We start from the raw sequence: 12,617 nt of genomic DNA on the forward strand, positions 1-12,617 counted from the left end.
ATATGGGTTTGGACGACAATGTTGAGTTGGCGTTAGCCAACATGGATCTTAATGACCCAATGCTAGAGCTAGTGACTTTTGATGATGAGTCCCTTGAGGGTCATCCTCCACACCAACAAATGCAGTAGCAGATCTTGGATTGGGCACAGAGGAGGAGGATGGAGTAGAGTTAGATGGCAGTGGCAGTGATGGTGATTATGACATGGAGGAGGACATGGACTATTGATAGAGTGATGAGTCATGGACTCTTGGCTAGTGAGTCATGACCAGTACCACTTATGATAGTGACGAGCTATGATATTCCTACTAATTTTGCATCTACTCTTTTGTATTTTCCAGTGGCATTCCCTTAGTATCTATGTATTACATTTTGATTTGACAACTAAATGGAAAATCTGCTTTTTATGGTTTTAATATCTAAGTTCTTCTAAATTTCTAGTTAGTAGTTTCTTATGTGCTTGTAGCCTTGTATAATTGTTAATTAAGTTAATAACATGAAGATTCAAGAATGAATATTGAACTATGAACAATGAACCACTGAACATCATTGATGTAGTAAATTAATAAACTAATACTATATTTCAGTATTATATATATATAACTTGTCCCTTGTGTTGTGTTTTCAGGGTCATTGTGTCTCATGTTGAATACCTGTATTTACGTTTCCTTCATGTCTCGTGTCCTCGTGTCATGTGACTTAGCAAAAGCACATTCAACACATAAGACAAAATATACCCAGGAAACCCCAACTTCGGGGAGAACCTGCAAACTGTATATGTTTTCTATTAACTCAACAAATAATGATCTTTAGAGTTTTATAGAAGTAAAACATCTCTTTTACAACAAAATCTTCTAAATAGTGGAACCAAGCCAATAGAAACACCCCTTGCAAACTCCTGCTACTGTACGACCACACAGTACAACCTCCCTGTGCACTGGCATGCGTTGTACGACCACACAATATGGCCTCCTCTTGTGCACACTAGCTTGCTATACAGGCGCGCTAATTGTGGGTTGAGCTAAGGTTGTTAAGCCCTGTTCTTCTCTCCCTCTTAGTCACTGATCTTCTTGGTTGATTGTTAAAACCCTAACTTCTACTGTTGAGCTAACACACACACTTTGTGCTCTTCAATATGGCCACTTTTGCACCCTATTCCCACTTTTAATTTGATCTGGGCCCCATCATCACTCTCAATGGCTAAGGAACTTGATGAAAGGCTGAGATTAAATCATAAGTTTACTATAGGAATTCTTAATTTTCATAACTCCAACTTTAGGAAATAGTTAAATGAATTTATAATTCTGCTGAGTGGTGGTCTTGTGGGTCCCTCTACTAGCCTTGGCACCTAGGCAAGTAGAACCCTTTCTGCTCTACTCCAATCAACAAATCCTTGCAGAAACCTTAGTCATTTATGAAAAAGAGAAGAGAAAGATGGAAACCTCACATATGAAGTTTCCCCTTAAACTTCTCCCTCCCAACAGATCCTCAAGTAGGCTTGGAGGGGATCTCCTAACAAAACCAACCATGCTTAGCAAATGAGAGAGCTACTTGTATAGAGTTTATGTTAAAATTGGCAACTAGGGCCAAATTCCATCTTAGGACAACTCATATGATGGAGATGATTATTGCATTGGATTCCTCATTTCGAGAGGTCCAATTATGATATAAAGCCATCTCATTCTGACAAGTAGAAGTGGAATTTTGAATTTATTCTCTCTCATGCACAGTTTGTCAAGGTCAGCCTCAGTCAAATGTAGGCTCAAGAAGCCCAGTGGATGTCTCCTCACCCTCAACAAATTGTATAAATAGGAGTGACGTCTCTCCTCATTTGGACATCACTCATCACATCATTTCATCTCTCTCTCTCTTCTCTTGATTGGTTCGTATAACTGGGTAGCCTCTCTCTATTCTTCGCACGTGTGGCAGGAGGCCGAAAATTTTAGGACAAGGATAGGCCGAAATTTCAGAGCAACAATCCAGCGTTGACCAAGGTTGATTTGACCATCTTTGACATTGATTTTCAGGGCAGAATTCTGATTTCTCTAGGCCGAGTTGTTGGGCACAAAAATCAGGGTGTTTTGGGCAGGGTGATTTCAACGTTGACTTCACATTTGACCGCAGAAATTACAGCAATGTTTCTCTCTCCTCTGACTGGGTTTGATTGAATTATTTTGGGCTGACTTTGACTCTCTTTGAAGGCCAAATTGGACTGTTGTTGACCGAGCTGCTTGGAGGACATTTTGGTGTTGATTTGACCAATGTTGACTTTCTTGTTAGGGCTGTAGTTGACTGCTGATTTTGACAGAGCTATTTTGGCAAGTAAACTTGATATTTGTACTCTCTCTCTCTACTGAACTATTGAATAATAATAAAAAGATTTGATCAAAGGGTTTTCCCCACATTGGGATTTTTCCTTAGCATTTGCCAAATTTTGTGTCCTCTTGTCTTGGCTCGTCTTCTACACATGTTTTTATGTTCTATCTACATTTACTGTCAATGTGTTTAAGTTAATGTGATTGCTACTGGAAATAATTGGAAATTGTCATTGGGCTGATAAGGAACATTGAAGTAAATTGTGCTAAAGCATAAAACATACCATGTTAACTAAAATTAACAGTTTAGCTCAATCTCTCCTATAATAAAATAATAATAACTAGATTCTAGATGCACTATTCCCTTCAAGGCATAATAATAAGAATGCATGAACACCATGTGTCAACCACTCAGGTAAGGTGCTCTGTTGAGTAATGTTTCTTCAACCAAGTATTATGGTTTGTTATGCCACTTGTCTTCATTCTCCTTGGATGCTCTTCAAGATACCTACTAGGTGACCACTCCAAAAAAATAATGGTAAATGCCTAGTCAATGGGAGTGCTCCTCAAGGTAAGGTGTTACTTCTCCTTGGGATGATGCAATGATGCCATGCGTCTTCACGAGAGCTAGGGAAATCCTCAAATAATGCTGGTAAATGCCTTCAAATGTGGATCTCCATTGGCAATGGTTGTTATAACAACCCCTTGAAGATAGGATGCCCTCAACATTTGCTTTGACCCTTTGACCAAGCCTTCTTCAACATTTAATGAATGTTGCGGCATTTTTAGATGGAGTGTTACTCTATTTGGGCATCTATCCTCCAAATACATCATAATTAAAACGTTAAATAAGGCACTATTCTCTAGGGCACTCCTTCCAAAGTCAAACCAAGCATATAACCTATGTCGCCCAATGTGCATTGGATAGTTTCTGGGAGAATCACTCCTCTTCTAATTGAATTTCCCCCTTGAATATGTCAGAAAAAATTCCAAACAACCCTCAAAATAAATGGCATTCATATGGGATGCTTCTTCGAACAAGGTTACTTGGGAGCGTGAGTGGAAGCGGGGAGTGGGAGCAGGGAGCGACATTTTCGAAAGCTCTTGGTTAAAGAGCAAATTTTTATATAATATATATTTTTATATATTTTGATGCATATATGTCAACAAAAGCATGTAGATTGATGAATTGGATATAAAAAGCATAAAAACATAGATTGAACCATATAACATCAATCATTTAGAAGTTATAATTATGATCAACCACATCCACATGTTAGTAACATACAACATATCAAGTCTCATGATTCATCAATCTTAAAGTTTGAAGCTTTCAAAATTCAATACATAACATTTATCATCATTGATCACCAAAATTATATAAAAATTCTAACATGAAATGAAATGTCATAAAATGAAACAACTTTCAACTTTCATGCATCATATTCATAATTCATTACTAATGAGTTATAATTGCGAACTTCAAACTTCAAACTTAAATTGTCATATATTGTTTACAAAAAATATCATAATAAATATGAAAGAGTCAACAGTTATAAAAACTACTAGAAACTAGAAAAGACAAGTAAATCTATTATCTATTGCTAATGCTTGGGCCTCTTGCCGACACAAGAAGTGTCTAATTTCTGAGTCTTGTTGGAAAATCAGGATCTTGGTCATTAATATCACCCTCTAAGCATTAATATCTAGAGCTATCTTTGTCATTACCTCTGGATGTGTATAGGGATCTTTGTCATTAATATCACCCTCTAAGCATTAACATAAGATAGAAAAAACATAGCATATAAAGTCAAGATTTTGTTTGAGTGATGGGTGCATTTTTAGTAGGGTCACGATAGAGGAGTTCGACAACCAATATCACTAACATCAAGGTACACAGAGTGATTGGTGCTCTTGATTAAATACGAGTTCCATACCCTAGTACATGACAAAATCCAATGGAAACATTGGAATTCCCCCAATCCTGAAATCTTAAAAAACTGATAAGTCTGTTGGATATTGAATGAGATTTAAAATTCTACTTTCTCCATATGAAATCCAATGAGGTTGGAATCACTCTCAAACACCCTGAGTCATTTCATGGTAATGTTAAAAATTTAAGTAAAATGATAACCTTTCATCCTTTCACTTTAAGAATTTAACATTACCATGAATCACATATCAATACTAGGGCCATGGGGCTTGATCATTAGGCTGCCCCACTCAAAAAATACTGTTTCTTTGAAAAAAACTGTGTTTGGAATGTTTTTGCAAAAAAAAATTGCAAAAAAGGCTAGGGAGCGATTTTTTTTACGGGAGTGATTTTGGGAGTGCGCTCCTGGGGGAGCGCGCTCCGGGAGCGGGTTCGAGGGTGTGGATCCGCTCCCCCGCAACTCTGTTTTGGACCTTGGAATAAGCGTTTCAGATCTATCTTATGGGGGTGCATTTTGTAAAACAAATTCCTCGTCATGCCAAGAGAAAATAGTGACTCCCTCCAATGCTATGCCACTTGCTGCTGCTAAAGAAGTATCATAAACCCAACAAGGATGCGCTGTCACAACTGCTAGGAACAGGGGAATCATGTGCCAAAGAAGATGCATTTATGTAACGCAAATGAAGTGCTTTCTTCTGTTAATAATAACCTGTTTGTGAAGAACCCACACTAGGCATAGGTGGAGTTCCCTTCTTCTGTAATGCTGATAACAGACACAAAAGGCATCACTTTCAAGCATGTTGATGACTCCACAGTAAAACTGTCCAACCTGCCTTTAATTGGCACAAAAACTAGGTCTGAAAACAGTAATGAAAACAATTCTCCAGGCTGTCATGAGCCATGACTCCTCAAAAATTTGTTCTGCATGCTGGGAACTGCTCCTAAAATAGCATCCAACTTCTTTTGCTTTTTCACATTCTGGTTTTAGCCTGAAAGCCATGCTATATTTGCACACAAGGCAGCATATTCCAAACTAGAACTCTGTCTCAATCTGGGCAATCTAGGAAAAGGAACTTAAAGTCTTCAAATCAGGTCTGATAGGTGTTGAATGGTTTCAACACCATACCTGAGCTTAAACAAAACCTTGTCATGACAGCTGTGAATACCTACTTCTAAAACCCTGGTCAAGTAACCTCAGAACCTGCTATTATCATTCCACAACTGAGTATACAGATGTGAGATTGTTGATAAAGCACTGCCGTGCATGGTATCAACGCTGGAATTCTCTTTGGGTCTGCTGGGAATTACCTTCAATATGCCCAAAAAATGTTCTTTTAAACATGCTAGGTGTTACCTTGAACTTTTACCAGAGTCTGTTGGAAATGATCTCTCAGGTCTGCTGAAGATCTGTCTCATTTCTTTTGTCCATTTGCTGTTCAGATTCCAGAAAGCCTCCAAAATGCAAACTGGTCTTGCATTTTAGGTGGTAATAGAGCACTTCACATGTGGACCAATCTAGTGCAAGGTTACTTGCGAGCGGGAGCAGGAGAGGGAGTGGGAGCGGGAGCGGGGAGTGACATTTTCAAAAGCTCCCGGGTCGGGAGCTAATCAGGAGCGATTTTTTATATAGTATATATTTTTATATTTTTTGATGCATATATGTCAACAAAAGCATGTAGAATGATGAATTAGAAATAAAAATCATAAAACATGGATTAAACCATATATAACATCAATCATCTAGAAGTTATAATCTTCATCAACCATGTCCACAAGTTACAAGTTCTCATTTATATAGCATGTAAGGGTGCACATAACCAAAATAGCATTGAGTGCAATCCATCTCTAAACCGAAAATACATCAACAAATAAGCTCTAGATGGCCTCTAGCATCCAAAAAAATCATGCTACAACAAATAACTACATATCATCAAAATCATTGCCTATCTTGGGATCTTTGTCATTAATATCACCCTCCAAGCAATTAACATAAGATAGAAAAAATGTAGCATGTCAAGTCAAGATTTTGTTTGAGTGATGGGTACATTTTTAGCAGGGTCACGATAGAGGAATTCGACAACCAATGTCACTAACATCAAGGTACATGGAGCGCTTGGTGCTCTTGATTAAATATGAGTCTCATACTCTAGTACATGACAAAATCCAATGGAAACATTGCAATCCCCCCAACCCTGAAATCCTGAAAAACTGATAAGTCTTCTGGATTTTGAGTGAGATAAAAAATTATGCTTTCGCCATATGAAATCCAATGAGGTTGGAACAACTCTCAAACATCCTGAGTCATTTCATGGTAATGTTAAAAATTTAAGTGAAAGGATGAAAATGTCCTTTTATTTTAAGAATTTAACATTATCATGAATTGCATATCAATACTAAGGACATAAGCTTGAATATTAGGTTGCTCTACTCAAAAACTCTTGTTTCTTTTAAAAAAAATTGTGTTTGGAACATCTTTGTGACAACAATTTTGTGAAAAAACCAGGGGGCAAATTTTTATTTGTGGGAGCGATTCGGGGGGGGGGGGGATTTTATTAAAGTTTATACATTTTGGGAATTTATTAGTTTTGATGATACTGAAAAGATGCTTCGATTGGGCTAAGTGCCCCATCAAATAATGTGAAATGACGTTTGTTTTGCTGATAGCAAAATATGATTGGAATTGTCTCCAATTATAGTGAAGTTTCTATATTCAATAAATTGTATGATTACTATATTTAACATAATGTTTCAGTGCAAAGTTAGTTGAGTAGGCAACTAATGAAATCTTGAAACTGGTAGATAGTTGTCAACTTAAGGTAATTTACTGTATCACATCTTATATATAGCTGGGTTTAGAAAGGATAAACATTATGTTTTTTCAGTTTTGTACACTGACTCTTTTCTCACTTGGAATTCTTTTATTGTAATAAATAATGCCACATGTTTTATTTTAATATCATTCCTTCCATTCATGGAATGAAATCTCATGGGTGTTGTTTGAGATCGACCAAACCTTAAAGGTAACTACCACTGTAAACGCTGTAGGTTTGTGAATATCAATTGTTGGCAAATGATTGGTCAATTATATAAAAGGTGGAAAAGTCCACAGTTTTCCCATGTTCCATTGTTATCTTTTTCTTAAGAGCTGACTAGTAGACATTAGTCTGATTTCTTAAATTGTTTTTCACAGGTGAGAGCTGGTCCCATGCTTGTACAAATCGTGTAGTTTTATACTGGAATGGTGATAACAGGTTTGCTTATATAGACAAGTCACCATCGTTGCGATCGGCTTCAGCTCCATTTTCCATCACAACTGGGGGCATATGTAACTTAGAACATTATAAAAGGATTAAGATGGCATAGTGATGTTAATCAGTTCTAATGATGTACTTTCAAATAAAAAGAGTGATATACATTGATAGAAAATTCAGTTGTTTTGCAGAGACGATAACATTTTTCCTTGGCTGTCTTTGGCACTTTGGCACAGATGTCTACATATGATTTTTGCCTTTGGATTATCATTTCGCTGTATTTTTTTTTTCCTAATTCAACCCTATGTTAAGAGTTTTTTTCTGACATCCTAACATGGTGCTTATCATCTCTATGTTTGATAAGTATGGAAATTCATAATGTTGGGATTTTTAGGCAAGTGAAGTACTAGAAATCCCTCACTACATAAGGATCCTAATATCGTAATTGCCCTGCAAGAAGCATTATGCTACCTTCCTGAAGATGAAGTTTTATTACCAGAGAAAAATCTTACAAAATATGGGTAGATAAGCTGCTTAGAATCCGTTAAACACAAAGGTTAAATTCCAACATCATGATCAAGTTCTGCCAACAGAAGATTTCACACCCGAATGTAGTAATGTTTAGATGCAGAGGGCATTTCGGGGATCACTGTCACTGGATGCTGTCCATCTGTAGCTCTGACAAATGCTTTCTCATTTTCATCAGGTTTGTGTACTTCATTTGAGATAAAGAATTTGGGTATTATTGTTTCTATGCTTAATGTCTACGGGTCATATGAACATTGGCAGAGGTATTTAAAAGTTTTTTCTAGTCTTAATATTCTACAAGCTGGATATGTTATTATTGGTGGGGATCTGAATTTTACCTGGAGCAGATCAAGGATTTGGGGATCTACAGGTCAAACTGACAAATTAGGGGCTTTCTTTAGATACAACTTCAAGTGGACAGGCTTTATTGATATAGAACCGGTCAAGATCTCTCCAACATGGAAAAATATCAAATTGGGGCCTGAGACTATCCAAGAGGTTGGATAGATTCTTTATGTCTAAGAGTCTTATGGGAAAAGTGGATAGATTGTTAAAATTGGCAACTAGGGCCAAACTCCATGTGGGTCATCTTATTTATGGCAGCTGATATTTTTATTGGATCCCTCTCATCGAGAGGTGTAGGATTGATCTAAAGATCATCCGATTCCGACAAGTATTCATGGAGTTATGAATTTATTTGTGTTATAAGACATATTGTCAAGTCGGCCAGCATCTTATGTAGGCTCAGAAGCCCAATAGACATGTCTATTCATCATCTATGTTTTAGTATAAATAGAAGAGGACTTGAAGTCATTTGGTGACACACTCTTCATGTGATCTCCTCCTCTCCACGTCTTTGGGTTTTTGGTGAAGGAGAGACACTAAAGAGTATACGCTGGCCTAGTATGATGCCCTAGCTGCAGATGATGCCCTAGCTGATCCAACACAGTCATGAAGACTTACTTACACGCAGTCAATGAAGAATATGCAGTTCATGAAGACACTTATATGCAGATCATAGAGACATCCATACGTAGTCATGGAGATTCTTTATATGCAGACATGGAAACACCTTATACACAGTTAATGAAGACAGTTATACGCAATCATTAATGGATATACGCTGGCCCTAAACGCAGTCATTAATGGAGGCACTTATACGCTGTCCAAACAGCCCTAAACACAGTCATTAATGGAGGCACTTATACGCTGTCCAAACAGCCCTAAACGCAGTCATTAATGGAGGCACTTATACGCTGTCCAAGCAGCCCTAAACGCAGTCAATGGAGACACCTAATACGCAGTAAATGGAGACATCTAAGAGCAGCAAGGAGACCTGTTTTGTTGTAGGTGACAGCGTGAGGATAAACGTTGTTACATATTACAGACTTGAGTATAGATTCATGGTGACTAAGTGCTGTCATAGAAGAACCTTAGACAGCATGGATTTGACAAGTGGTGCAGCCTCAAGGATAAGCTGTTCAAGGGGCAAGAGGGTTGCACTAACAGTGCTGGAACCTCTCTTGGATCAATGAGAACAGCTCAGTGATATTTTGGTACAACACTGAGATGATGGGCATGTTAGTAAAGGGCAGCATGATCAGTAATGAGACTGCATAATGATGTAAAGGGCAGCATGATGATGAATGAGACTGCATGATGATGTATGAGGCAGCATGATGATGAATGAGACAGCATGATGATGTATGATGCAACATGATGGGCATGTTAGTAAGGAGCAGCATAGTGATGGGAGCAGCTCAATGACTAGGTACAGCACAGTGATTGGTGCAACATGAGTACGAGCTGCAACACTATGATAGGTGAAGCCATCACCTTGGAAAATCAGTTGAAGCAGAATGTCTTCCACTGATCTCATGGATCATCATTATAGGAGATGATCTATGCTCATATCTAGATAAGTCCAAGTGTTGGCTTCTGTTGTAAATGTACTATCTCTGTCTCTGCTGAACTTTGAAGAACATAAAAGAAGAATTGATCAAGGGTTTCCCCAAATTGGGGTTTGTCCCTGGCTGGCGCCACATCTTGTGTCCTCTTGTCTTGGCTTGTCTTCTGTGATTTATATTTATGTTCTATTTGCAGTTACTTTAATGCTCATGTGATTGCTAATATGGAAAAGATATTGAGCTAACTGTGAAAATTGAAATAAATTGCTCTAGCATAGAACATACCTAAAATTAACATAGATACAGGTCTTGAGTTGGTTAGGGTGGAGGTTTACATCATTGTCTACTTTACTTACAAATGGATACAATAATTGATAAACCCTTTTCTGCTTTCTAATTCAACTCCAGCTGGTTGGAAGACGAGAAATTACAGGATTTGATATAGAGTGAGTACTGAGTAGAGGTAATTTAATGGTAGGTTGGACTCTCTTGCTAATTTTCAGTTTGTGGAATCCTTGAATATTAGTAGGTCGAAAGTGAAAGAGTGGACAGCTGAAAGATTTAAATAAAGAGATAAGGACCCGAAGGAAGCAGAGGCAGAGCTCTGTAGGACTCACAAAGATAATGCAAGATGGCGTTTTAATGATGAAGAAGAATTGAGATTGAATGAGTTGGGAAGTAAGGTTAGGATTTTGTTGACTAACAAAGATACAGAGTAGAGATTGAAAGGCTAGGTAATTTGGCTTGAGAATGATAATGAGAATACAAGGTTTTTCCATCAATATGCTAATCATATGAAGAAGTGGATTATTATCTGGGGAAATGAAAGATCAGCAAAGTGATTGGACGAGAGGTCATGGAGGGATAGTTAAGAAGGGAATTAGACACTTCTAAAAGATCTATAAGGATCCTACGAGAGTGAATATTGAAAAATTATCAAACTAGCTTCATTTTTGCCTAGATTTCTGACTGAAAAAAAATGTGGCCTTCCTTTAAGAGTTCTCTAAAGAGGAGTTAAGGGAAGTTTCATCTTCTTTCAAGAAAGATAAGAGTCCTTAGCCCATATGGGTGGACTATTGAATTATTTGTTGGTTTGATGTTTTAAGGATGACTGAATGGAAAAATGCCTAGGAGCTTTAGTTCTACATTGGCTGCATTCATCCTTGTTACCCACCAAAATGGGTAACCCCATAGGAGAAAATTTTCTCCTATTTTGGATAGCCAACGAACAACCCTACACATTAGCTTGATGGTGATGATATGCCAGCTCCTCCACCATCTGCATTGGTCACTACATCTCTTGCCATTCAACATTCTTGTTGGATGAAGGCGTGCTACCACTCAATAGGTACTTCGTTCATCTTGCAATCGGGTGTTTTTGCTTAATGTTTTGGGAATTTAGTATGATAAAGGGGTGATCTAGATGATTGATTGATTGTGACTATAAATCGGTTCTCTCACTTTACCCGGGGGGTTAATCTTTAGCCCTAATCCAATGGGACCTCCCTTAAGACCTTAGGGTTATAGGAGGGGCACTACATGGAAGACCTAGATTGAAATAGCATGTTGATTCTCCCTTCACCATGCTTATGCTAAAAACATTTTCAACAATTCAAAAATATAAAATTTTCCAATTATTTCACCCTTTAGATTTCTAATTGTCTTATTAGAAATTATTATAACACTAGTTAGGACACATGTTATGATGTGTGAATGTGAAGAGAGATCAAAGCATTTTTTCCCGTTTGTTTCAACCTTCAACCATTACAACCTCTTTATAAGTATATTATTAAAACATCAATCAAGGCACATGTTATGACGTAGGAATGTGAGGAAAGACCAAAGTTGATTTTTCATGAGTGATTTGTAAGGAACAGATATAGTGGTGTTATCACATGGTGTAAATTTTGTAATCACACAACCTAATTACTTTAATAATTATTAAGTTTTCAGAGATGTCAAGTGTATGGGAAATTGTGATGATGAAACACATAATTGTTGTGGGGAAAAATGCCTATTTAGGACGATCCTATCCACCTAAGGTGTGACAGCGCCTTAGCAACAAAAGAATACAGCTATCATGATTCCTTCCTTTATGAAATATGAAAGAGAGGAGATCGACAGACTTACCGTTGTCTTTCGGTTGTCCCTCGAACTAGATCCTCTTCTCTTTGTGTGTCCACAGCTACTTGCTTCCTTGCTTTATCAAGAGAACAACTACTTGAATCCACGAGACAAGAGAACAGCTACCTGTGACAAGAGAACAACTACTTGCAACAAGAGAAGAACACAATACAAAGGCAAATATACATATTCATAAATGATTCAGGATTAGAAGTAAATCAAATATACTAATGCAATTACACAAAATACACCAGCATATAGGAAAGAATCAAGATAGCTTTATTGAAAGTAACAGGGTTCAGGAAGAGATACAACCCATAGGGCTCCAACCCAGCATCTCCTTCCCAGCAGAATGGAATTCCTTCTTCAGCTCCTTCCAAAGCATAACACACCCAATGTTTCTAGCCACAAACCAACAGCAATTCTTTGCAAACACTAAATTCCAGCCTCCTGATCTCATGTAGAAGAGATCTATATATAGGGATATTGGAGAGAGGATGAGTCAGCTTGAGACTGGTCTGAGACTGACTAGTGTCCTCTCCCACTTCAGTTCTTGAGTCC

At 37.6% G+C, this 12,617-nt stretch overlaps 1 protein-coding gene across 2 annotated transcripts in view; it reads left to right on the forward strand.

Annotated features, from left to right (window-relative positions):
* Positions 1–7,767, forward strand: part of LOC149195059 (DNA repair protein RAD51 homolog 3-like) — a 231,006-nt gene extending 223,239 nt beyond the window's left edge. Inside the window, exon 9 of one of the 2 annotated variants that reach the window (XM_089408093.1) lies at positions 7,437–7,569. Coding sequence is in view for 1 of the 2 variants with exons in the window: in XM_089408092.1 (XP_089264218.1) it covers positions 7,437–7,609 (173 nt within the window). In the remaining variant the exon portion in view is untranslated. Of the gene's footprint in view, positions 1–7,436 lie in introns of both variants that reach the window. The other variant, XM_089408092.1, reaches the window with a different exon arrangement.
* Positions 7,768–12,617: the final 4,850 nt, after the last annotated feature.

Source organism: Pinus tabuliformis, chromosome 2_2, assembly GCF_031772625.1.
Source record: "Pinus tabuliformis cultivar Carrire ecotype Pingquan chromosome 2_2, CPIR1, whole genome shotgun sequence".
NCBI lineage: Eukaryota > Viridiplantae > Streptophyta > Pinopsida > Pinales > Pinaceae > Pinus > Pinus tabuliformis.